Below are 27988 nucleotides of genomic sequence, written 5' to 3' on the forward strand. Positions count from 1 at the left end.
TATCGAAATTGATGTTGTACTATTCCAATAGCGCTGCAGTCTTTTTCAGTAAAATCGATAATATCGCATGTGACACGAAAATGAGAGAAAAAGAATATCGGTGAATAATTTTTAAACATATGCTGTACTAAATAATATTTAAATATCTACATAAACACATTTACAAATTAGATTAATTAAAGAAATTGATCCGTAACCGTTTGATGGTTACAAATTATTTAAACAAGTTCAAATTAGCAAAATTGCCGCGAGGTGGCAGTAACATGCGCAACTGAACACATCAGAGCGTACATCTATCTTGCGAAATGCCACGGCCCAAAAGTAGCAGCGTGTGTCTCCTGTCGCTCGTGACGACGATTTGGCGTGTGTGAGTCGTGTGTACGATCTGTGTTCATCGAGATTCCCCCTTTTCTTTCCGCTCGACCGGCGGTCTATCATCCTACCAGTTTTTCTTCCGGTGTGTACGTGCGAACGGGACCGCGTGTGTGTCCGCATGAGAGCCTGTAATCCGCATCGTTTCGAACGTTCACGTCGATTGAGGCGGTGACGGCGGCGAGCGTAGCAGCATTCGGGTGCGGCGGTGACGATTCGTTCAGTTTTTTTTCACTACGAAGGCAGAAAAAACGGTAAAGTTAAAGGGACAGGTGAATCGGTCGAGTCAAGCTTAACAGTGAAAGAGCGACAGAGAGAGAGAAAAAGAGAGAGAGAGAGACATTGCGAACGGACATCAGGGGAAAAAAGGTTACCTGACACGCGACAGAGACACGCAACGTATACGTGAAGGGTGCGAGAAAGAGACACGCGATCGGAGATAGTGTTTATAGCGCGTACACGCGAAAACAGCCGCGGTTTACATCGCGCCGGGTTGAACAGTGATTTTTTTCGCCGCCATATTTGTACCGCCGTCACATGCAACCTGTTGTTTTCACTGCGTCCTCGTGTCGTCGCTGAGATCGCTGCCGGATATATACTTCGGCGATCGTGTGCGTAACCGGGAAACGTCAAACGCGGGAGTTCACTTAACCTAACATCGGACCTGGAGAGAACCGTCAACGTGGGGATCTACCATCAGGATGAACGGGTGAGTTCGTGCACATGGGAATTATCGACGAGGGCGTCGTACGTTTGTGTGCGTGCGTTTCTGTACATACAACCTTGTTCAAAAGTATACGAGAATACTTTGCTCAATCGGAGAGAAATGTTTGAAAAATATCATGAAAATTGATAAATCATTATTCAAATTTAGGTTATGTGAAATTAGAATTAGATTAAATAGTTTATTTTAAAAGATTATTTAAATATCGCGTTGTTAACGAATATGAATATTCGATTACAGTTCGTAAATATTTTTTTATATTTTCATATATTCTAAATATACATTAATATTTGGATGTTACGAAAAAAAAAATTATTTTGAATACAGAAAAAGTATACGAGTTTAATAATTAGTAATTAAAATTTAATCAATATATGATTTTTTAGGTTATAAAAATCATGTCTTTAGATCGAGATATTTACATAATCTTTTTATGTGTAAAATAAATTCAAAATAAAATGATAAATATTATAAATAAAGTACGTGTAATTATAGTACGTATTTGTACATATATTTACAAAACACATATACAAGTATTCAATAATTTAAAAGAATTATATAATTAAATGATACAAATGTAATTAAATATAAATTTATTTGCATTGAAAATTATACGAAAGAAGAAAATTTAATATTTATAATTTATACTTCGCAATAAATGATAAAATAATAAATATCTCATACTTTTGAACAAGGTTGTACCTTAGTTATATATCTGTATGCGTGATGTCGCGCACGGTTGCCGAAGAAAGGGAAAGGAAAGGGTGTAGCTGAGTGGATGAGGAAAGAGAGAGCAAGAGAGAAAGAAAGAATCGATCTGTGCGTCATAAAGAGAGAGGTAAACGATGTTGCGGACTATGCCAGTACGAGAAAGGGAGATAAAATATACGCTACACGAAGAAGAGCGAGACAAGTATATACCGTCAGTTCGAGCAAGCGCTCTTTCAAACTTCTCGTTTCTTTTTTCTTCTGCTTCTGAACTGACGTTGTACCCTTTTCTCCATGCTTTCGTTTGCCTCCTCATACGCGTATATAGCGCGTTCCAAAAAAAGTAAGGTTATGCTTCATTAGCATAGTACTTATCAAAATTAAAAAAAAAGTTTTATCTAAAATGGATCTAAATATCATTTATTATATATATATATATACACACACTATACCATAATTTGTGAATGTATCTATAGAGATTATATCTATAATGTATCTATAGAGAATATGAGATTAGCAGATTTAATGAAAGAAGTAAATAAAAGATTTATAGTTGAAAATATTTATAAATAATTAATGATATTTAGAATTTACTTATAAAGACTTTCTTTTTTGCTTTTGATGATTACTAACATATTATTGTTTGACTTTAACTTTTTGAAACAACTTGTACATACATACACGTGCGTAACCAAATGTTACTCGCAGCTTTTCTGCTTCTGCGTGTCGGTGACCACGTGATGTTGCTCGTCAAACTGGTGTGTTGCATTACGTGGCTCGTGCTCTCTCTTTTTCTCCTCCTATGCATGCACACACGTATACACGCTCTCGAGACGCTTTTCAATGATCATTATTTTGTCATCGCGCTCGCTAGCTTCTCTTTTCTTTTTGCTCTCGTGCATACCGAATGAGTCGATTAATTCTGGGTAATATATGTGATGTCTTCGGGAAGTCTTAATGTTTTCTTGTACAGGGTTTTAAAAAAAAAAACGTATTAGATATATATAATATATAGTGAAGTAATATATAATAGTGAAGTAAAATGTCTTGTTTTCTCTTCTTTAGAGAATTGAAAAAATGAAAGTAATTTTTCAGGATTGCTAGAAAATTTTCCTAGTAATGTAAAGTTATATGAATTGAGCACACTATTAATCATGATGATATCTTCACAATCCATATGTCATTATATATCAATATGAAAGCGTTACATTGTATCTTTATATTATATATCAGTTCCCAAGTCTTCAAAGATCTCAATGTTCCCTTCTACTATTTTTTATTCCCATATAGTCATATTTTTTTTAATTCTGGCAATTCTGGATTACTTTCTTAATTGACAAAATAATTTTATTGACAAAAGTATATTGATAAGAAATTCCAAGTATTTCTTTTCTCTGTATCAAAAGTTACCAGTAATGAGAATCTAATTGGCTAAATTTCTGAATTAAAATTGTGGAGGAACAAGAACAAATTACACATGGTTTTTATTTACATGTTTGAATAGATATTATTTCAATATTTTTCTTAAAACACTCTGTACAAGATTTCTTTCAGTTTTTTTTTTTTTTTCAATCAATCCTGGTTTGGATTAATAAAATGTATGTTGTTTTTAAATATATTTCTAATCTAGTTATAGTTTTATTAGTAGTAGTGTGTAGTAATGTGTAGTCGTTTAGTGTAATGTTTTTATGTATAATTATTACACATTATATTTCTGAATTTAAGGTGTTATTAAATGTTTCGTAAAATAGGATTTCTTGGATTTCTATTTATATTTATGAAATATTACCTTTTGTATGTATGTTTATTACAAATATATTTTATATTACATGCAATATTGAAAGGAAGAAAACGATTGTGAGTTGGGAATTATTAACTACCACTTCATCTCTATCTAAAGTGCAATTTGAAGTATTTTAACACTTAATGTTTCAATCTTATCAATTGCTTTTTTTATCACATCATCTTGCTAATGGATTATTAACTGTACTTACTTATATTTTAAGATTATGCCTATACTGAATGAATTTATATATAGAAAACACCGGGTTAATAATACATTTTATGGAACTATCAAGTTATTCTCTATTTTAACTTATTCATCATTATATGAAAAATTAAAATTTCATCTTATAATTCGCATAATGATGCGAAGTATGTATATATATATATCTATTTTTTGTAGAAAAACTTTTCTTAAAGGATAATTATTTTTTCCTATATTTTCATCGAGTATAAAGAATCAAATTTGAATATCCATTCGATTCAATCGTGATCTTTTGACAACCGACACAATTCTATATCCCTAGGATTCATTCTGATTAAATTCTAGGGAATTTTTTACGCTCTCTGAAATTATAAAAAAAAAAAAATAACAGAGTTTCTATTTCTCGAACAAGAAGAAGGAAGAGAAAAATAAGAGGAAAAATACGTTCAAAAGTAAAACGTAAACAAAAATTATTCTTCGTCAATAAATTACTCGAAAAAAAAAAGTATTGCTAATATTTAAAAAATATTTATTTTGAATTTAACGATGATTATATCGCCATCGACTTAATAATACATTTTACGGAACTATCAAGTTATTCTCTATTCTAACTTATTCATCATTATATGAAAAATTATTCATCTTATAATTCGCATAACGATGCGAAGTATGTATGTATATATCTATTTTTTGTAGAAAAACTTTTTTTAAAAGATATTTTTTCCTATATTTTTATTCAGTATGAAGAATCAAATTTGAATATCCATTCGAATCGTGATCTTTTGACAACCGATACAACTCTATATCCCTAGAATTAAATTCTAGGGAATTTTTTACGCTCTCTAAAATTATAGGAAAAAAAAAATAACACAGAGTTTCTATTTCTCGAACAGAGAAGAAGGAAGAGAAAAGTAAGAGGAAAAATACGTTCAAAAATAAACAAAAATTATTCTTCAATAAATTATATTCGTCAATAAATTACTCGAAAAAAAAAGTATTGCTAATATTTAAAAAAATATTTATTTTGAATTTAACGATGATTATATCGCCATCGACTTAATAAAAATCCAAGTTATTATTATTATTTGCCTTGGTCTCGAACGATTGACGGGAGATTGAAATATTCCGAAGCCATCGCGCTTCGCGCGGGGTTAACTTTCCGGTCGGTATTTCGACGCACGCGGTAACTGCTCCGACGTTTCGCCCCGAACAGGTGTCCTTTATCAACCCACGGTCACGTCAGAGCTGCGAATTCGATAAACCCCATCCAACCGGCTATCGTTGGTGGATAATTTTTTCCCCCAAGTACATCGTTCCGTCGTCACGAGTGATGACAAATGCTCGGATAACAACTTGCATTTCTAATTTCTTTTTCTTTAATAATATTATTCCTGTGAAGTGAAAATTGTCTTTTTATTTATTTTTTTTTAAATCTTTCTTCATCGAGATCAAACAAAATCAGAGAAATAAATAATTTCATTACAAAAAAAGCACCGTTTTGTGCGGATTTTAAAAGTATTCCAAATAAGTAACGAAATGAATTAATTGGAATTGAACATGGAATGCGCGATTAACGGACAATGTTGTAACGAGAGATATAAAAAGGAACGACAAAAGCGAGAAGATTCGTATTCTCGAATACGAGATAATGTCAGACACGAGTGGACAGCGCGATGAAAAATGTAATCCGTCGGAGGATCCATATTCTCGTCGATGCGAGTAATGTCAGGCACGAGCGAGCGATGGACGTGGTGTGCAATGAAAAATGTAAAGAGACGATAAGCGGGGACGAAATGTCAGAAGGAAGAAGGGGGACGTTTATTATCGTCGATCGAACGGATAGGAATATAAACCGTTGATTGGGACGAATTTGATCAGGAGCAATCGGCCGCGTTCCCCCAATTTCCAATTTTCATTTCGTAATTACGAACTCGTGTCCATAACTCGAAGACGTCTATATTTCGAGAGATGTAGAGGTACGAAATTAGGTTTCGCCACTTCATCGGTCCGTGAGATATGCAATAAGACGCGTGGTGGAGCAGCGCCAGCATCGAAGATTTATCGATAGGCCGCGTGCACCTACTTAATAAGACGTCTTAATACGCGCCAATACATCTCGTCCTGACGTCCACGCGATTCCACCTCCTCGCCCACCGGCGCGATAATAGGACAATTAGGTGACGTCGTTCGCGGCTACTCTTCCCTTCCCCTCCAAACTCATCCGATCAATGATCCGTTCTTGCTCCTCAAACGTTGTTTTGATGGATGTCGGCCGATTTTGGGAAGGGGGGCGTAGGTTGGAATTGAGCGGGAGGAGATGAATGGAGTTTCTCAGGATTTGGGGATCGTGATGGAACGAAGGCATTTGAAATGTTTATCCTTTCGATCGTGTTTGTCCGTCAGGGATTATTTACGTCTGAAATTTACGTCTAGGTAGGAAGGGATTGGAATTGGATGTACAATTGTTGTTTGTTGTTGGGAAAACGAGTTAAGTTAGAGGATAATAAGTAATTGGTATTTGGTATTTTTATTGATAGAAAACGAAAGATATATCGTTGAGTTTCAGGAATTATACGTTGTGAAAATTATTTTTTATAGAAATTAAGGTTGATATGGTTTGTTGTTTGTTACTAAAAGCAACAATTTTAAATTTCAAATTTTCAATATTTAATATACAGCTCCAGAATCTTCAAATCTCCTCTCTCTTTTTATTAAAAGAATTGCAGTTTGGAACAGTTTGGAGGGGGAAAAATTTACATATCACTGAGCTCTAAGAATTACACGATGTGAAAATTATTTTTCACAGAAATTAAGGTTGATATGGTCTATTGTTTGTTACCAAAAGCAATAGTTTTAAATTTCTACTATATGGAATTTCAAATTTTTCAAAAATTTAAATATTTAATATACATTCAGAATCTTCAAATCTCCTCTCTTTCTATCTCTCTTCTTATTAAAAAAATTGATTGACGAAATGCAGTTTGAAACTGGAAAAAATTTATACATCACTGAGCTCCAGGAATCACACGATGTGATTAAAAAATTATTTTTCACAGAAATTAAGATTGACATGGTCTATTATTTATTACCAAAAGCAACAGTTTTAAATTTCTACTATTTGAAATTTCAAATTTTCAACATTTAATATACAGCTCCAAAATCATCAATCTCCTCTCTCTTCTTATTAAAAGAGTTGATCGACGAAATGCAGTTTGGAAGGAAAAAAATTTACACATCACTGAGTATCAAGAATTTGTGTAATTTTACTAACCAATTAAAAATTATTCACAAGAATTAAAATTGGCTTTTATTACCAAAAGCAACAGTTTTAAATTTCTACTATATGGAATTTCAAATTTTTCAAAAATTTCAATATTTAATATACATCCAGAATCTTCAAATCTCTTCTCTCTTCTTATTAAAAGAGTTGATCGACGAAATGCTTAATTTAAAACTGGGGAAAAAAATTTACACATCACATCCATTCGTGTAATTTTACTAACCAATTAGATTATTCACAGGAATTAAAGTTGACTTTTATTACCAAAAGGCAACAGTTTTAAATTTTTACTATTTGAAATTTCAAATTTTCAACATTTAATATACAAAATCATCAATTTCCTCTTCTTATTAAAAGAGTTGATAAAATGCAGTTTGGAGGGAAAAAATTTACACATCATTGAGCTCCAGAAATTCGTGTAATTTTAGTAACCAATTAAAGGTTTCACAGGAATTAAGGTTATAATCTATTGTTTGTTACCAAAAGGCAACAGTTTTAAATTTCTACTATTTGGAATTTCAAATTTTCAACATTTAACATACACTTTCAAAATCATCAAATCTCTCTCTTCTTATTAAAAGAGTTGATCGACGAAATGCAGTTTGGAACTGGAGGGGAAAAAATTTACACATCACTGAACTCCAGGAATTACACGATTTGAAAATTATTTTTCACAGAAATTAAGATTGATATGGTCTATTATTTATTATCAAAAGCAACAGTTTTAAATTTCTACTATATGGAATTTCAAATTTTTCAAAAATTTCAATATTTAATATACAGCTCCAGAATCTTCAAATCTCTCTCTTCTTATTAAAAGAGTTGAAATCGACGAAATGCTTAATTTAAAACTGGGGAAAAAAATTTACGAAATTGTTTGGTTATCGAGAGAGACGGTGTCCGATTTTGGCGAACGCGCAGGGTAACGAAACCGCTGCCCGGTTGATAAATGCAACAGGGATCGGGCTCGCTGAATGCGACCGCCTATCTCTCCGTTCTCAATATTGCGTTTCAATAGTCGTCCCATCGATCGATCGCAAGCGGCCGCCTCAAAGGGCCGATTCCTCCAGATTCGCGCGATTCGATTCTCTCCGTGACGCGATTCTCTCCCGTGTCCTCGGGGACGATAACGGGGGGAGAGGAGAGGGGGGCGACATTGTCGCGTCGCAAACTGGAACACGAGCGCGGCTGGAAATTGCTACTCGATCGATAAATTGGCACGACATGCGTTTTACCACTCGTACCGTTTACCTTTCGATTATGATACAATGCAGAGATGATTCGGAAGAAAATTTTTCTATATTTCTTACTTAGTTAAGTCAATAAACTTGAGTCTAAATATCTATCGCGATAATGAATCAGGATTAATAAGATTTCCAGAAAAAAATTGTTACGTTCATTTATATCAAGAAAAATTTTCTATACTTCTTACTTAAGTCAATGAACTTGAGTCTAAGTATCTGTCGTGATAATGAATCAGACAGAATTAATAAGATTTCCAGAAAGAAATTGTTATGTTCATTTATATCAAGAAAAATTTTCTATACTTCTTACTTAAGTCAATGAACTTGAGTCTAAGTATCTGTCGCGATAATGAATCAATAATCAGATTAATAAGATTTCCAGAAAGAAATTGTTACGTTCATTTATATCAAGAAAAATTTTCTATACTTCTTACTTAAGTCAATGAACTTGAGTCTAAGTATCTGTGACGATAATGAATCAATAATCAGACAGGATTAATAAGATTTCCAGAAAGAAATTGTTACGTTCATTTATATCAAGAAAAATTTTCTATACTTCTTACTTAAGTCAATGAACTTGAGTCTAAGTATCGCGATAATGAATCAATAATCAGATTAATAAGATTTCCAGAAAGAAATTGTTAAAGAATTGTACATTTATATCAAGAAAAATTTTCTATACTTCTTACTTAAGTCAATGAACTTGAGTCTTACTTAAGTATCTGTCGCGATAATGAATCAATAATCAGACAGGATTAATAAGATTTCCAGAAAAAAATTGTTAAAGAATTGTACATTTATATCAAGAAAAATTTTCTATACTTCTTACTTAAGTCAATGAACTTGAGTCTAAGTATCTGTCGAGATAATGAATCAATAATCAGATTAATAAGATTTCCAGAAAGAAATTGTTACATTCGTTTATATCAAGAAAAATTTTCTATACTTCTTACTTAAGTCAATGAACTTGAGTCTAAGTATCGCGATAATGAATCAATAATCAGATTAATAAGATTTCCAGAAAGAAATTGTTACGTTCGTTTATATCAAAAGATATACTTGAGATTTTGGAATAAAAAACTTGGAATATTATTTTATCATCTCTGTTTTATATAATATCCTTCTCTGAACGAGATTGACATTTAAATTTGCGTGTTTTATATCAAGCAAAATTCCATCTTTGTTAAAATTTAAAAAAACTCCAACACTACGATCGTTCCACTTTTAATTCCGCCTTTTTTTATTCCTCTATTACCGCTACTACGAGAAACCATTCCCCTCTCCTCCTCCCTTTCCCTCGCCACCGGGTATTTACGGCGGACGATTTTCGCGCATTGTCGCCGTCCATTTCCATCCTCCGAGCACTTAAACCGATCGACATTTTTTTTTTCCTCCTCTCCCCTTTCTACAAGTAGAAAGATGAGCGGGGGGGAGGATAAAAGGAACCTGTTCGACCCTGGATGGAAAAAAATTACGATGTCCATTCAATGGAAAAAAGAATCGAAGAGAGAGAGAGAGAGAGAGAGAGAGATTGACACGAGAGTCGAGACACGCATCGTATTCATCGATATAAATGCCCAAACGACGAGGAGGAGGGGAGGGGAGGCTGTTTCGAGGCCGCGTCGAAAAGTTCAATCGACGGATGCGCAGCGATGCATCGGTAATGCACCGATCCGAGGGCTTCGTTCGGGGCCAATTTGCTCCGTGCATGAAAGAGGAGGGAGGGAGGGAGGGAGAACGAAAGAGACGCGGGGATTCCCTGGCACGGAGCACCATGTCCCTCTCTAGTAGCAATTACCGAGCATTCATCTCGTGAAAAACGTCCCCTCTTCTCTCTCTCTCTCTCTCTCTTTCGTCTATTGTCATCGATGGCCTTTCCTGCCCTCTGTATGGTGTATTCAAAAAGAAAAAAAAAAAATCCAAGGATCGACTCGTCTCTCCACTCGATCGAGAGAAAGAAACGACGCCTCTGATAATTGTTAATCCACATTCGGGACAGATTAATCGAAATGCGAATCTTTTCTTTCAATTGTTTTTCCAATTCAATCAATCTGGTGTCGAGAAAAATGATCGAGATGATTATTTATCGTTATTATGATGAACTCGAGATGAAGATGCATAAATATATTCGATCGATTGTTTAATTGTATATAGTATATATTTCTCGATTGTTTAATCTTCCAAACAATATTTCAACGAAATTATACAATTCGATCACGCTCGTTAAGTGATCGAGGAAGAAGGAAAGGAAAGATAATATTTTGATCGATGTAAGAGGATCCTTTGATTCTTCTTTGCGAAAGAAAAGAGGAAGTGTATTGGAAGCTATATTTACGCGACATCTACACCGAAACGTGCGAAATGCGTTCGATCGTATATACGCGGCGAACGAGTGAACATTACCGGCAGTTTGTAACGCACGCCTGCCTGATTTCCACGTTCGACACATCGATTTCTGTTCGACGAGTAAAATGGCCGTCGCGGTGGATGCTTTTCGGCCGCATCCGCATCGGACCGTAATCGAATCATCTCGATGATTTCAGCTCGAAGTTACGAGCGGCATCTGTAACGCTCGAATCGACGAGATTGGAAAATTGTTGGTCAACTATTTGAACGAGCGTGCACGCGTTTTATGAAAACGCCTCGTCTCGATGGACGTTTTTTTTTTTTTTTGCGAAATGAAAATGCGTCCCAATGGTTCTTTTTTTTTTATATCGAGTTTAATCGATCGATTTTCCGAGTCGCTTCTAGAATTCTTTCAGATTCTATTAAATTTCAAGGTTTCTACTACGAAATATCTACTTTTTTTGTTCGTAGTCGTTTAATTAAAGAAATAGAAGAGAATTTCTTCTTCGAACAAACTAAACTTCAATATGCAAATATCGCGGGGGATAGGGAAACTTGGCCGTGTTTTTCTTGATGAATTTATTCATTGCGCAGAATCTGCGCGCGTTTGCTGAGAAAATAATTGCGGGATAATTTTTCGATTCGGAGGATTAAGCCAAAACCAAAACCGTGTTTCGTTTCCACATGTAAACTCTTCCTCTTATCGATTCCTTTTGAAAATTAAAAAACTAATCCAAGTCTACTTCTCTTGTCAAAGAAAGAAAGAAAGAAAGAATCCATTTTTTCTTCTTCTTCCTCCTGAAGAACAGATATATAATTGATATATAATTAAAGTTAGAACACTGTGGCTTTATACAATTTCACACACCTGTTTAATAGAAATTGTGGCTTCTAATTTTGTCCACAATTCAAAGAAGAGTTAAATAGAAAGAGATATATTGAGTTGGCAACTAAGTAATTGCGGATTTCAGTTGAAGTTGATGACGACCTAATCAAAGCAATAATCGATTTGGATCGTCACAGCACAACTCGTGAGATTGCAGAGAAGCTTCACGTATCACATACATGCATTGAAAATCACTTAAAACAACTTGGCTATGTTCAAAAACTCGATACATGGGTTCCTCACGAACTGAAAGAAAAGCATTTAACGCAACGCATTAACAGCTGCGATTTGCTAAAGAAATGTAATGAAAATGATCCATTTTTAAAACGACTGATAACTGGCGATGAAAAATGGGTTGTTTACAACAATATCGAGCGGAAAAGATGGTGGAGCAGGCCACGTGAACCAGCTCGAACGACATCAAAAGCTGGTATTCGTCGAAAGAAGGTTTTGTTATCAGTTTGGTGGGATTACAAAGGAATTGTCTATTTTGAACTCTTACCACCCAACCGAACGATCAATTCTGTTGTCCACATTGAACAACTAACGAAATTAAACAATGCGGTTGAAGAAAAGCGGCCCGAATTGACAAATCGAAAAGGTGTTGTATGACGATGCAAGGCTACACGCATCTTTGGTCACTCGGCAAAAATTATTGGAGCTTGGTTGGGATGTTTTGCCACATCCACCATATAGTCCTGACCTTGCACCATCCGATTACTTTTTGTTTCGATCTTTACAAAACTCCTCGAATGGTAAAAATTTCAATAACGATGATGATATCGAATCGTACCTGATTCAGTTTTTCGCTAATAAAAACCACAAGTTTTACGAACGTGGGATTATGATGCTGCCTGAAAGATGGCAAAAGGTCATTGATCAAAATGGGCAACACATTACGGAATAAAGTTATTTAGTTCCATGAAAAAATTGTCTTTGATTTTCTAAAAAAAATCCGCAATTACTTAGTTGCCAACCCAATAGTGATTGAAGGCTGTGAAAGTCATTCTAGCCTTGTGTGTGCTCGGCAAGTTTCGTTTTAACGAGATATAATCCTGTTGCAAAGCATCAGCAATATTTGCAAAGGCACTTAGGACAGCGTAAAAGAGAAGGAGCGAGAGATTCGACAAAGGGAATCTCTCTCGTTTTGTCCTGGTTAATGCACTGGTTCGGTTACCTCTCGGACTAATTAGCGCTGTATCATAATTCGAGCGAAGAAGGGGAGAAGAATAGGGGAGAGTTGAATGGGAAGAGTTGAATTTGGATAAGGAATTTGATATTAATAAGAAGTGGATTCCACGTTGTGAATTTTGAAAATGTTATAGAATATTATATTTTTTATCTTTTTTTTTATCTGTTTGGAATTAATACGATCGAAAGATCGATCAGAGAAGTGACCCAGTCGCCGCTATCTCTATATGGTCCATCGTCAGAAACATAACGAGCATTTCTTGACGCTAATAGATCATGGCACCGTGCCACGACGCGAAAGGATGCCACGAGTTTTGGGTGCATTGACAGTGAGTTATAATTCAAGCGTGAACTGGCTGGAACGTTGTTTTGACTATCATTACGACTGCGATCCGTATGCGTATAACGTGTTTAATACCGTTGTTTCGTATATTACGTATTTACGCCACAAAGATATTTCGTACCCATTCTTCCCCATCTCGAAGGACCATTTGCCAATTTTGTAGGAGAATAACGATTCTATGGAATTGTGTCCTCCTCATTTTGATCATTTTATCGACTGCTCCAATTTTTATTGTTCCAAGTTGTTGTCTAAAATGTTATCTTTCGCCAAAGATATTTTACTCGTTCTTTGCCCTCGAAGGACGATTAATAATTTTATTGAGAATATATTCTCATACTTGTTATCGTTTTATTCACTGCTCTAATTTTTATTGACCATGTTGATCAAAATATAATTTCTTGTCAAAGATATTTTATTCTTTGCCTCGAAGAACGATTAACAATTTTATTGAGAATATATTCTTATACTTGATCATTCTATCTCTATTCATATTACATGTTGATCAAAATATAATTTCTTGTCAAAGATATTTTTTTCTTTGCCCTCGAAGAACGATTAATAATTTTATTGAAAATATATTCTTATATTTGTTATCATTCTATTCATTACTCTAATTTTTATTGGCCATGTTGTTGATCAAAATATAATTTTTTATTAAAGATATTTTATTCTTTGTCCTCGAAGGATGATCGTTCTATCAAATACATTAATTTTTATTGGTCATATTGTTGATTAAAATATAATTTTTTGCCAAAAATTCTATTCTTTACTCTCGAAGAATTATCGTTTGCCAATTTTATAAAAGAAGAAGAGAATAATAATTTTATCGAGTTTTATATATATTCTCATACTTGATCATTCTATTCAATATATGTTGATCAAAATATAATTTTTTGTCGAAGATATTTTATTCTTTGCCCTCGAAGGATGATTATCGTTTGCCAATTTTATACAAGAGGAAGAGAATAACAGTTCTATTGAAATATGTCTTACTTGATCATTGATCTAATCATTCTATTGATTACTTTAATTTTTATTAGCCATATTGTTAAATATAATTTTTCACCAAAGATATTTTACTCTCTTCTTTGCTCTTCAAGGATGATTAACAGTTTTATTAATAATAATTTTTATTAGCCATATTGTTAATCAAAATATAATTCTTTGTTAAACATATTTTATTTTTTGCCCTTGAAGGACAATTAACAATTTTATTCAAAATATATTCTCATACTTGATTCTATTCACTACATGTTGATCAAAATATAATTTCTTGTTAAAGATATTTTATTCTTTGCCCTCGAAAGACAATTAACAATTCTATTGAGAATATTTATTGGCCATATTGTTGATGAAAATATAATTATTTGCCAAAAATTCTATTCTTTCAATTCTGTTCTCGAAGAATTATCGTTTGCCAATTTTATACAAAAAGAAGAGAATAACTTCTATTGAGAATATATTCTCATACTTAATTCTATTCACTACATGTTGATCAAAATATAATTTCTTGTCAAAGATATTTTATTCTTTGTCCTCGAAAGACAATTAACAATTCTATTGAGAATATTTATTGGCCATATTGTTGATGAAAATATAATTATTTGTCAAAAATTCTATTCTTTGTTTTCGAAGAATTATCATTTGCCTATTTTATACAAGAAGAAGAGAAAAAGAGAGAGTTTTGTCGAGAATATATTCTCATAGTTGATCATTTTATTCATATTGATCAAAATATAATTTTTTGTCAAAGATATTTTATCCTCTGTTCTCGAAGGATGATTAACATGATTTCATTGAGAATATATTCTCATACTTGATCATTTTATTCATATTGATCAAAATATAATTTTTTGTCAAAGATATTTTATCCTCTGTTCTCGAAGGATGATTAACATTATTCCATTGAGAATATATCCTTATACATTCGATCCAACAATTCTATCGATTGATTCTAATTTTTATTGGCCATATTGTCGATCAAAATGTAATCTTTCAAAGTGAATATCCGAAAAGAAGCAAATACCCTAATAAAATCATAAATCGCATCTTCGTTGCAACATTCTTCCCCATTTAATATCCTATTTTAGAGGGCAGATTTCAAATCGCGTTCGTTATATGCAGCATTTCCCCACAGCCAATCGAACACGACTCGATTCGATTCTTTTGCAACGTGCGTCAAAATCAAACTTCACGCGTCGTTAGAGTGATTGTATAGAATTTTCCGCGGGTTCTACATGTGTACAACCCGCATGTGTGGCCCCGTATCGTTTATCGTTATCAGCGCATGCGTTCCAACGTGCCGCGCTTCGTGTAACTTTGCTCCAGAAAGGCAGCCCTTATCGGTTCTTTTTTTTTTTTTTTCCTTCCTTTCTCTCTCTCTCTCTCTCTCTCTTTTTTTTCTTTTTTTACCTCCCATTATCTGCGAACGTTTCCGGAAACGCATTTATTGTTTATTATATATCGTTTCCAACGCGTGATACATTTATATCTATAATAACCAAAGGAAGGGGAAAAAATAATTGGTATAAAAGAAAAAAAAGAAAATCGAGGAAAAGAATTAATTTATAAAGATAATAATATTCATCGATTTCGTGAGAATATAAAATACACAAGAGTTAACAATTTTCCTTTGTTGCAATTAATTTCTATTTTTTTTCTTTTTTAATTGGAAGTATATATATATATTATATATCAATTTTTTTGTCATTCGTTTCATCTTATCGTAACAATTTGATCACATGCTTCAACCACCCATTATTATTACTTAGTCCCCCTTCAAGCTGCGTGGTTAAATTCAAATATGAGCAACAGCGAAAGGTATATTACCTTTCTGCACCTGCGTTGGAGCAAGTATATTCCATATCCAGGCTCCAGCTGCAAAGTGATCAAGCACCTGCTTCGAGGGTTAGCTATGCATCTCATCGTAAACTTCCTCCAGTATATACTAGGTCAATTCTTTTTTCTTCTTCTTCTTCGTCATACACGTTTGCTACACTAAAGCGAAAACTTTCCTTCTCTCCTTCTCTACGTTTATAAGAGACATAATAATCCCCTGTACGCACATTTTCCTATTTATATTCCATTCCGTTCCACTTTTATTCCCTTACCTTTTACCTTAGTTTTACCTGTGAGTTATATCGAAATATAGGGAAACGTGTTAAGAAATTCTTTGCAAGAAAGTGTCTATTATTATCTATATATAAAAGAAATGAAAAGCTGAAGTAATAAATTATCCTTATCCTAAATATAAGAATAATAGATCGGAGGAGGCGAATACATAATCGAGTGACTGTCGCAGAGATACTCAACTTCCGTTATAATTAAGTTTGTGTCAATAAGCCATAATCGAAATTAATTTCTATTTTTTTTCTTTTTTAATTGGAAGTATATAATATATTATGTATCAACGATCGTTCGACTTTTTTGTCATTCGTTTCATCTTATCGTAACAATTTGATCACATGCTTCAACCACCTATCATTATTACTTATATACTCATATTATTTATATACTTATATATTATTACTTATATACTTATATACTTTTATATACTCAGCCGTATCATATCGTCATTGTTACCGGTTCAACCGGTCAACTATATCGATATCGTTATCGTTATTCCCAACATTATAGCGCGTTAGCGTTGTTTTGAAAAGCAAACGGAAACCGTTCATCCGAGCCCGAAGGATCGGCAAGGATTATGTCTTCTCGCCCTATCCCGTCTATCTTCCTATCGAATAAGATCGGCGAATGAAGCGGCGACGGGCGCTGCCCACGACTTCACGTTTCGAATGGCGAATGGCAGACGATGGCGGTGGAATTTTATTAACGATCACCGGTGGTAACGTGACCGGTGGCCCATGTTTGATGGGCTCCCGGCATCGATGCCCGTGGCGCGCTAATTAAAACTGACACACGGTGTCCCATGACGCGTGTACATCCGTGCGCCTGTGACGCCGCCACCCGCGCCCGCAGCTTCGCTCCTCTCTCTCTCTCTCTCTCTTTTTTCTTTTTCTCTTTCTTTCTTTCTTCTCTTTCTTTCTTTTTTTCTTTCTCTCTTTCTCTTTCTCTCTTTCTCTTTCTTTCTCTTTCTCTTTGTCTCTCTCTCTCTCTCTCTTTCTTTTTCTCTTTCTTTTTCTCTTTCTCTCTTTCTCTCTCTTTTTCTTTCTCTCTTTCTCTTTCTCTCTTTCTTTTTCTATCTCTCTCTCTCTCTCTCTCTCTCTCTCTCTCTCTCTTTCTTTCTTTCTTTCTCTTTCTTTCTCTCTTTCTCTTTCTTTTTTTCTTTTTCTCTTTCTCTTTCTCTCTTTTTCTTTCTCTCTTTCTCTTTCTTTCTTTTTCTCTTTTTTTCTTTCTCTCTTTCTCTTTCTCTTTCTCTCTTTTTCTCTTTCTCTCTTTTTCTCTTTCTCTCTTTCTATTTCTCTCTCTCTCTTTCTGTCTCTATCTCTCTCTTTCTCTCTTTCTCTTTCTCTCTTTCTTTCCCTATTTCTTTTTCTCTCTTTCTCTTTCTCTCTTTCTTTCTTTCTTTCTCTTTCTTTCTTTCTCTCTCTCTTTCTCTCTCTTTCTTTTTCTTTCTCTTTCTTTCTTCTCTTTCTTTTTCTCTCTCTTTTTCTTTTTTTATTTCTCTTTCTCTCTTTCTCGTTCGGTGTCTCCGAATCAAGATCGGATACAGTCGATATTGTCGCCGTTTCAACGGCGAATCTTTTTTTGGGGGGACAAATTAGGCGGAATATAGAGAATATTTTCGGACAAATAACGATCGATTGATAAACGAGAAGAGTGATATTATAATTACTAAATATATATAAATAAAATAATAAAATAAAAAAGAAAAGATCTAAAAATCTTATTATATAATATATTTTTAACAAGGATTATTTCCAGGCAACCATTTTAAAACTCTTAAATTAATTTGATAATATGGAACGCGTATAAATTATTCTCGAAAAATTAATTTAAAAGAAAATTACGTGTATATATAGAAGTATAAAGAAAAGATCTCTTTCGAAATCCGATATTAATTAAATTTCGAGAAATTTCAATTCTCATGGAGGGGGATGATTTTCGAAAATTTGAAAAATATTCCTCTTCGATCGATCCAAATAGCTCCATATTGACAATATTGCCGAATACATACGTATATACATACACATACACACATATATATAAATAAATGGAGAGGGAATAATCAGGAAACGTGGAAATCGTGATGGGACGGTTGCATCTCGGTTGCAGCGTCGTCTTCTTGGTCCGATTTTGATTTCCTTCCTTCGGCTGATTTCTCATCAGGGTCGATTAATGGGGAAGCGTAATGCTGAATTTTCCTATCCTCCTCCTCCTCCTCCTCCTCCTCCTTGCTCGTTGGATATCCAGAAGAGCCTAGATAGAGCCCTCCTCGTCTCTTTTTTTCCCTCCCCCTCCCTCGAATCCGAGAAGACTCCTCGACTCGAGTCGTCGTTGATGGAAATTAATGAGATTGATCCCTCGCGCGAAATCCGAGTTTCGAAACGCTGTGATTTCGAAGGAAACTCGAGGGAAACTCGAACGAGTTGCGTCCTCGATAGTTTTTGGATTTATTTTTTTTTTAATCACTTTCATGCGGAAAGGATTTAGGGAATGCAATGAAAATTGGATGGATATAATGTATTCCCATTATATTAATCTTTAGAAAATCTTGGTCTAGATTTTTTCCAAGCTTGGAAATTTATATCATTTCTGACCAAGGATGGAGCATTGTTTTTTCCAATTTTATTTGAAATCTCGAAGATTTCGTCTTCGTCTTTTCTTCCTCCATTATTGCACACATCCGAAATGGCCAAATTTAATCCAATAATAATTTCCAACGTACTCTCGAATAATATTTGCCAAAGCTGGATGAATATTATTTTACGTCTCTCAATTTCTCTTCGACTCAACTTCTCTTTGATCTCTGTCTATGAAACGTGTTTCTGTCAATGAACAAATTGTTCTCTTGTTACCATATATATATATATGTACCTTTGCTTTTTCTCTGAGAGGCAACGACGAAAAAAGGAGAAAAAAGAGGAGGACGAAAATAAATTGCGAGATGGAGGAAATTCCTCGAGTTTCAAGAAGGGAAGGAAGGATTCAATAGTCGACGCAAAACGCGACTCCTGGCGATCTTCAGAGAGGAAGGGAGAAAGTAAGAATCATCCGTGGATCGACAGATTTATTATTTGCCGACGATTTGTCATTCGCGCCCTCCCCTTCTTTGTGTGCCTTTGGGATCGAGATATCGACGCCGCCAGCTGCGACGATTTTCGAGATTCATCCCCTCTGTGAAGGAGGTGGCAAAATGGATAGATCGAATTTTATTTCCTTAACTTAGTGTTGACTGCTTCAGGCAATTGTATATTCCAAGTTATTCGATATTTTAGTAATTCGAGTCGTTGAACGATCTCCCTTCGATCATTTCTTTTCATTCGTGAGATCCTCGCTCGAACAGGAACTCGAATCGTATTTTTGTATAATTGTTAAAATTTCTACCCTGATTCGTTCCAAAATTCGGTTGAAAATGGAAGAGTTTCTTAGTGAATCGTATAGCAGACGACAAAATTTTTGTTTAAATTGTCCTGATCAACTTCAGCTTTATATTGAATCTTAATATTTTTAAATATAAAATATTCCACGATTGAATTCTATTTATATAATATGTATAAATCATTATGCAAATAGAGTTTGAGGAATTGGAATTCTAATTTTATTGATATCAATAACAATATTTATATTCCTTAAGTCAAATATTTATTAAAATATTAGTTTTACGTTCTATTAAATAATTTTTTTAATAAACCATCCTTGCATTACTTTTATGAACGATTCGATAGTTTTATTACACGTGAAATATCTTTCCAAATATTTATCAAGATCCTTAAATAAGCAAAGTCAAAGAGTGTTAAAGAAATCAAGGATTTGGGGATCGTTTTGGGCTCCTTTCGATTTATCTACGAATGAAATGATAAATGTGTCTTATTTCGTAGGAAACAGGATAGGAGAAAGGATATCCCTTTATCTTTGCTCTCTTCTTCTTTGAGAAAGGATCGGAGAGAGGATTTATTATTTTTGTTTCGAATTAATTTGTTGGGATTGTTGATCTTGTAATCAAAGAGTGGATCTCGGTTTATTCGGATTTTGGTGAAAATGAAAATTTGAAACCGCAATGCGCAATATCATAATTTTGATGGGACGCAATATCATAATTTTAAACTTGAAAATGTCTACTTCAAACGGATGCGGGGAGAATTCGACGATTTTCGGTGAGTTTCGATGATTTTAATTATATTATGCGCGCAATTTCGATACGAACGTTTTCAAAATTCTGAAAATTTCTTCTCAAATCAACTGAAATCGATTCTCTTTCGTCGATCATCAATATATCCTATGGTATATTCGTATATCATTACTATGCAATTATTCTATCATCACGCATTTTCTTTACTGTCTATATTTTTTCCAAATTTTTTTCAAAGATTCAGATTAATCTATTAATCGAAATAAATTTTACAATTCTGCAAAAATAATAATCGATACGATTTTCTCATTCTCCATATTTTTTCCAATTTTATTTTCAAAGATTGAAATTAATTTACCAATCCAAATAAATTTCATAATTCTGCAAAAATAATAATCAATACGATTTTCTCATTTTCTATATTTTTTCCAATTTTTTTTCAAAGCTTAAGATCAATTCAATTTATTAATCTAAATAAATTTCACAATTCTGCAAAAGTAATAATCGATACGATTTTCTCATTCTCCATATTTTTTGCAATTTTTTTTCAAAGATTAATCTATTAATCCAAATAAATTTTATAATTCTGAAAAAATAATAATCGATACGATTTTCTCATTTTCCATATTTTTTCCAATTTTATTTTCAAAGATTGAGATTAATTTACTAATCCAAATAAATTTTATAATTCTGCAAAAATAATAATCGATACGATTATTTTCTCTTTCTCCATATTTTTTCCAATTTTTTTTCAAAGATTAATCTATTAATTCAAATAAATTTTATAATTCTGCAAAAATAATAATCGATACGATTTTTTAAGTTTTGTTAGAAATCATTCTATCATTTTTTTATTTTCCATATTTTTTCCAATTTTTTTCAAAGAAAGATTAAGATTAGTCCAATTTATTAATCCAAATATATTTCACAATTCTGCAAAAATAATAATCGATACAATTTCCTCATTCTCCATATTTTTTCCAATTTTTTTCAAAGATTAATCTATTAACCCAAATAAATTTCACAATTCTGCAAAAGTAATAATCGATACGATTTTTCAAGTTTCGTTAAAAAAAAACCATTCTACGACATTCCATCATTTTCTCATTCTCCATATTTTTTTCCAAATTTTTTTTCTCAAAGATTCAGGTTAATCCACTAATCGAAATAAATTTCACAATTCTACAAAAAGTAATAATCGATACAATTTTCTCATTCTCCATATTTTTTCCAATTTTATTTTCAAAGATTAAGATCAATCCAATTTATTAATCCAAATAAATTTCACAATTCTGCAAAAGTAATAATTGATACGATTATTTTCTCCATATTTTTTCCAATTTTTTTCAAAGATTGAGATTATTCTACTAATTCAAATAAATTTCACAATTCTCCATATTTTTTTCAATTTTTTTAAAAGATTGAGATTAATCCAAATAATAAAATTTCATAATTCTGAAAAAATAATAATCGATACGATTTTCTCATTCTTCATATTTTTTCCAATTTTATTTTCAAAGATTGAGATTAATTTACTAATCCAAATAAATTTCACAATTCTGCAAAAATAATAATCGATACGATTTTCTCATTCTCCATATTTTTTCCAATTTTATTTTCAAAGATTGAGATTAATTTACTAATCCAAATAAATTTTATAATTCTGCAAAAATAATAATCGATACGATTTTCTCAAATTTCATTAGAAATCATTCTACGACATTCCATCATTTTTTCATTTTCCATATTTTTTTCCAAATTTTTTTTCTCAAAGATTCAGATTAATCCACTAATCGAAATAAATTTCACAATTCTACTAAAAAAGTAATAATCGATACAATTTTCTCATTCTCCATATTTTTTCCAAATTTTTTTCAAAGATTAATCCACTAATCGAAATAAATTTCACAATTCTACAAAAAGTAATAATCGATACAATTTTCTCATTCTCCATATTTTTTCCAAATTTTTTCTCAAAGATTGAGATTAATCCACTAATCGAAATAAATTTCACAATTCTACTAAAAAACTACTAATCGATATTTCACGATATTTCAAATTAGAACAAAAAGTATTCTTGGATCGGTTGTGACGTGTTTTCGAACGTCCCCCCTTCCCCCCTCCCCTCCCCCCTTTTCCACCGCGATTGGACCACGAATTTCACGACACTCGCCGTGTATAACAGAGGCGAAATTTCGTACGAATATATATATATATATATATATATATATATATATATATACACGTGTTGTGTCCACTCTAACCAGCAACCTTACCCGTCAACCGGAAACGCTGTTGGGATTAACGCTGTGGGAATAGACAGTTGCACAGCAACGGGGAACACGCACGAAGGGGGTATCCCTCGATATCCCGCCATCCCAGTTCGTTTCGCGATCACGCAACGGAAGCTATAATGGAGGAACTGGCCACCACCTTGAGAGATCAACTCTGTTGCACGCTTGCCTTGCTCCATCTTAATCGCCCGATCAACGCCCGATATTTCGCAATTTCCCTCGAAATAATAATTTTTATCTCGACGAAAGTGAAACTCTTCATCTATTTGCTCTACATTTAACATTTAAGGATCATCAAACTATAAAATTTCATTTCGTCCATTTATTTTTCGATTAAAGATCTTTTTTAGGATTTTGTATTGTTCCATTTATTTTTATATTTATTAATTTTCAATTTCCTTATCATTCCTTATCAGGAGAATCCAGATAATTTTAAAATTGCAAATCCAATAAATACTCCAAATACTCATATTAAACCTGAATGATATTTTTTTATTTGCATACTCAATTTTACAATTCCTAATTAAATTAGGAGGTATAATTGGACTAGTAATATCAATTTTAATTCTATATGTTTACAATTTTATATAATAATAACTTAATAAATCTTTTAAATTAAAATTTATTATTGAATTTTTATCAACAATTTTATTTCATTAACATGATTAGATTAAACAATTAATCGAATATCCATTTACTGATATTAATATATCATTCAATATATCATTTAACATTTAAGGATCATCAAATCCTTTCAGGTTCAAATTTTAATAACTATAAAATTTCATTTCGTCCATTTTATTTATTTTTCGACTAAAGATCTTTTTTAGGATTTTGTATTGTTTCATTTATTTTTATATTTATTAATTTTCAATTTCCTTATCATTTTAGGAGGATCCAGATAATTTTAAAATTGCAAATAAATATTCCAAATACTCGTATTAAACCTGAATGATATTTTTTTATTTGCATACTCAATTTTACAATTCCTAATTAAATTAAGGGGTGTAATTGGACTAGTAATATCAATTTTAATTCTATATGTTTACAATTTTATATAATAATAATAACTTAATAAATAACAAATTTAATCTTTTAAATTAAAATTTATTATTGAATTTTTATCAACAATTTTATTTTATTAACATGATTAAACAATTAATCGAATATTCATTTACTGATATTAATATATTATTCACGACAATTTGCAGACTTTCTTCTTCCTTAAAAGGAGGAAGAGAGATAGGAATAATCGAGAATGAAATGATCAAAAATGTTGAAGATAAATCGTTAATCTAAAATCGAAAATTAATAAGATATATATATATATATATATTTTCTTCCCGATAATTAATGAATTTTGCGTCCAAGTCGTGGTTATTTGCAATAAATATAACCAAATTTCGACGATTTCGGGAAATAATTAAAGGATATAAATGATTTTCGAATTGGAAGGTTAATTAAACTTTTTAAAATTCTCAGAATTTCTAAAAATAAGTCTCCATTAATTTCTATCTTTCGTAGAGGATGGATTTAACGAAACGAAAAGCGAAGCAAAATTGTTGCTAGAAATAGAAAGTTAGAGATAATTTTCTCCAAATTCTTAGGGTAGAATAATTTATTTAAAAATTTTATTTTACCGAAAGAATGAAAGAAAATCGACCAATTTGTAATTTGGATCAAAAACACACGAAAGAAATAAGAGAAGCGGAGGAATAAAATTTTAGGAGAGCGCGGGATAAATTATCATGATGTTATTAATTAACTTTAATATCGCGTTTCATTTTACCCCCTCTTTTATTTTGACCCCGGAGCGAAATCGTACAGGTTATAATAATCATCAATATGTTGAAATAAAATTAATAACGATATGCTTTTGTATGTTCCAAATAACAAGCTGAAAAAACATCGCGAATAAAACATTGTTCATCGTTCCGGAATAATAATAATAATAATCTTGTATTATCGCAATAAAGAGAGAGAGAAAAAAAAATCTGCGAATCGTGAAATCTTAATAATTTTTATTCATTTCTCCTCGATTCTTTTCTTTTTCCTTTTTCTTTTTTTTTTTTTCCAATATCCGTTCAATCCTTTGAATATTATCACTCGTCTCTTGCCTGTTGTGTGTATAATAAATTCTAATAAACCATTCTCTTCTATATTGTTTCAATTAAATATGATTTAGGATCTTCACAGATCTCTCGTATATTCCATCGTTATGGGAAATTTGTCGATCGATCTTTATTTAAATTAGGGGTAGAAAATATTTCTATGCTTGCCACGATCGTTGGCAAATGTAATGAAGAATTCCTTAGAAAAGTAGGGGAATTTACACTCGAATTTATACTCGGTGAGATAAAAATTAATTGCATTACACATTCCTCTTGGATCCGAGTTAAATTAAACGACGAGGGGATGAGATATTAATGCGCCTTCGAGGAAAATTTAACGATTTTCGAAGGTGGACGAGTGATGGCAGAGTGACTGGATCGAGTTAAATCGCTCGAACAAACGATTAAAATGCTAATCTCCACTCCCTTCATCCTTATCGACCTTATTTGGAATTTTTTCTTTCCTGCATCCTTCCATCTTCTTTATTTTCGAGTTTCGCTCGTGCGCGACGAATGGAATGACGCGAGATCGTTCGAGGATAACGGTATGAAAACAAGTCAAACAGCCTCTCAGTAACAATCCTTTCTGGACTGATTAACTTTGCAAACGGTAAGTAAAATCGATTCGAGAAAAATTATTCCATCGATCCGTGATTCCCATCTCTCGAAAATAAATAAATTTCATATCTTGAAGAATAACTTAAAGAAAAAAAAAATGGATATCGAAAGCAATAAAATAAAATATTCCTTCTTCGAATCAATTATTATCGTCAACGCTATTTTCCATATATATTTCCACTCAACAGTTTTCTTTTCTCTAATAACTTAAAGAAAAAAAAAATGGCGGATATCGAAAGCAATAAAATAAAATATTCCTTCTTCGAATTAATTATTATCGTCAACGCTATTTTCCATATATATATTTCCACTTCCGATCAACAGTTTTCTTTTCTCTAATAACTTAAAGAAAAAAAAAATGGCGGATATCGAAAGCAATAAAATAAAATATTCCTTCCTCGAATCAATTATTATCGTCAACGCTATTTTCCATATATATTTTCACTCAACAGTTTTCTTTTCTCTAATAACTTAAAGAAAAAAAAAATGGCGGATATCGAAAACAATAAAATAAAATATTCCTTCCTCGAATCAATTATTATCGTCAACGCTATTTTCCATATATATTTCCACTTAACAGTTTTCTTTTCTCTAATAACTTAAAGAAAAAAAAATGGCGGATATCGAAAGCAAGTAACGAAATAAAATATTCCTTCTTCGAATCAATTATTATCATCAACGCTTTCCATATATATATTTCCACTTTCGAACAACGATTAACAGTTTTCTTTTCTCTAGTAACTTAAAGAAAAAAAAAATGGCGGATATCGAAAGCAATAAAATAAAATATTCCTTCTTCGAATCAATTATTATCGTCAACGCTATTTTCCATATATATTTCCATTCAACAGTTTTCTTTTTTCTAATAACTTAAAGAAAAAAAAATGGCGGATATCGAAAGCAAGTAACGAAATAAAATATTCCTTCTTCGAATCAATTATTATTTCTCTCTTTCTTTTCCCATTCCCTCGCGCACATTGGTCCCAAAGCAAAGCAAAAAAAAAAAAAAAAAGAAGATCCGATCCAGTTTCAACACGAAACGTTATCCACTGGCGTTGGATCCAACTGGGAAAAGATAACGCGAAGGAAATGTTAGCTGCTGGCGGTGCTCTTTTTAATTCCCTCGTCAGGGAGGGGGTGAGGGAGGAAGGGGGGAGAATATTTACATTACAAATTAGAAGGTGTTTCTTCGGTCTCGTACCTCTTTCGCTGGGCCGGTCAAAATGGCCGCCATGCTGATCACAGCCGGATTACACGGGTCGGGATAGACGACGACTCGACGGGGAGGGCACGAGCATTTCTAAAGACATTTCTCCCCCACTTTTTCTTTCCCACGATTACTCCCCCCTCGTCTCTGTGGATTATTGCGATCTCGAATGTTCTTTCTTTCGAGTTCTTTTCATCCCCGGATTTCAGAATCTCGAAATAAACGAGGTTTCATATCCTGTCCCTCTCCCCTCTTCTCGGTTTAGTCCCCCCGTTGGAGAAAGAGAAGCGAACTCTTTTTTCAAATTCTGAGTCGTTAATTTGATGAGATTGAAGAAGATTCTTTCGAATTTTCTCTTCTCGCAATTATTTTTTCTTTTTTTTTTTTTTTTTTTAAAATAGTTTTAAGAGTAAATCTTAAAAGAGTTGTAAATGTGTTTACGAGCGTTCACGATTAAATCTCGCATGCTTATGTACGCATGTATTTCATAAATATTATTATGAAATGTGGGGGAAGTGGAGATTTGTTTTATTCCATTCTTGTTTTATATCGTATCTTGTTTATTTTTTTTTTAAAGTTTAAGCGTTTGTGTATGTGATAAAAAAGAGGAAAGGAAGAGGGGAAAAAAAGAAGAAAAAAAAGAATTGGAGAGGAAGAACAGACGCACAATTTCGATTCGACATTGTGGATATTTGAAAAGAATCAGAACTGTGTAAACATTCTCACTTTTATATATATGTATGTGTATAAATGGTTCATTTCTTTTTCATTTTTCCTCCTATTTTTTTTTTTTTTTTTTTTTTCCCCTTTTTGAAATTTCATTTTTCATTTTATTCCCCGTGAAATGTTCCAGTACGCACGATCATACGCATCGGTTACCTTTAACTCTCATTATTCCAATCCCCGTTTTCCCTTTTTCCGCTCGGCCATACGTGCTTGCGTTTTATTTTATTATACCGGGGATAATATATTTTAATGTATACCGTATTTACCAGCGGCCCGTTTTATAACGTATTCCGGATGAAGAACAATGCTTCGATGGGTCCGCGCATAAAAACCTGTTAATCGGTGAAATTCAAAACACTTTGGGCGATGATCGAAACGTCGCGTCGTTTATTTTTCGCTCTTGTAATACTCGCTACTTGAAAATCGTCGTGAAATTTCAATTTTTTTTTTTTTTTATATGTTTTTTTATATATATATATGAATTTCACGTTTCGAGATTAAAATTGGATGAAACAAATTAAAGATTCAGATTATAAATTTTTGTAAAATGTGAACAATTGATTTTATAAATGTAATTACAATTGATCTTCAACATCTTTAACTCGATCTTTTGGTAGCTGCGATCACTCTTGATGATCTTATAGTAGTCAACCATCAAAATCCTTATTTTTTGGAAGATCTATCGATCGATAAATAAAT

At 32.6% G+C, this 27988-nt stretch overlaps 1 protein-coding gene across 6 annotated transcripts in view; it reads left to right on the forward strand.

The window, feature by feature from the left end:
- The first annotated feature begins 295 nt into the window (after positions 1-295).
- The window catches only part of LOC552709 (polypyrimidine tract-binding protein 2), a 547610-nt gene continuing 519917 nt past the window's right edge, over positions 296-27988 (forward strand). For 2 of the 6 annotated variants that reach the window (XM_026442199.1, XM_026442201.1), the window contains exon 1: positions 297-1081. In XM_026442199.1, coding sequence (XP_026297984.1) covers positions 1074-1081 — 8 coding nt within the window. In that variant the 5' untranslated portion in view covers positions 297-1073. Of the gene's footprint in view, positions 1082-27988 lie in introns of all 6 variants that reach the window. The other 4 variants (XM_026442204.1, XM_026442205.1, XM_026442196.1 and 1 more) reach the window with 3 other exon arrangements.

The sequence above is a fragment of the Apis mellifera genome, linkage group LG8 (assembly GCF_003254395.2).
Source record: "Apis mellifera strain DH4 linkage group LG8, Amel_HAv3.1, whole genome shotgun sequence".
Classification (NCBI taxonomy): domain Eukaryota; kingdom Metazoa; phylum Arthropoda; class Insecta; order Hymenoptera; family Apidae; genus Apis; species Apis mellifera.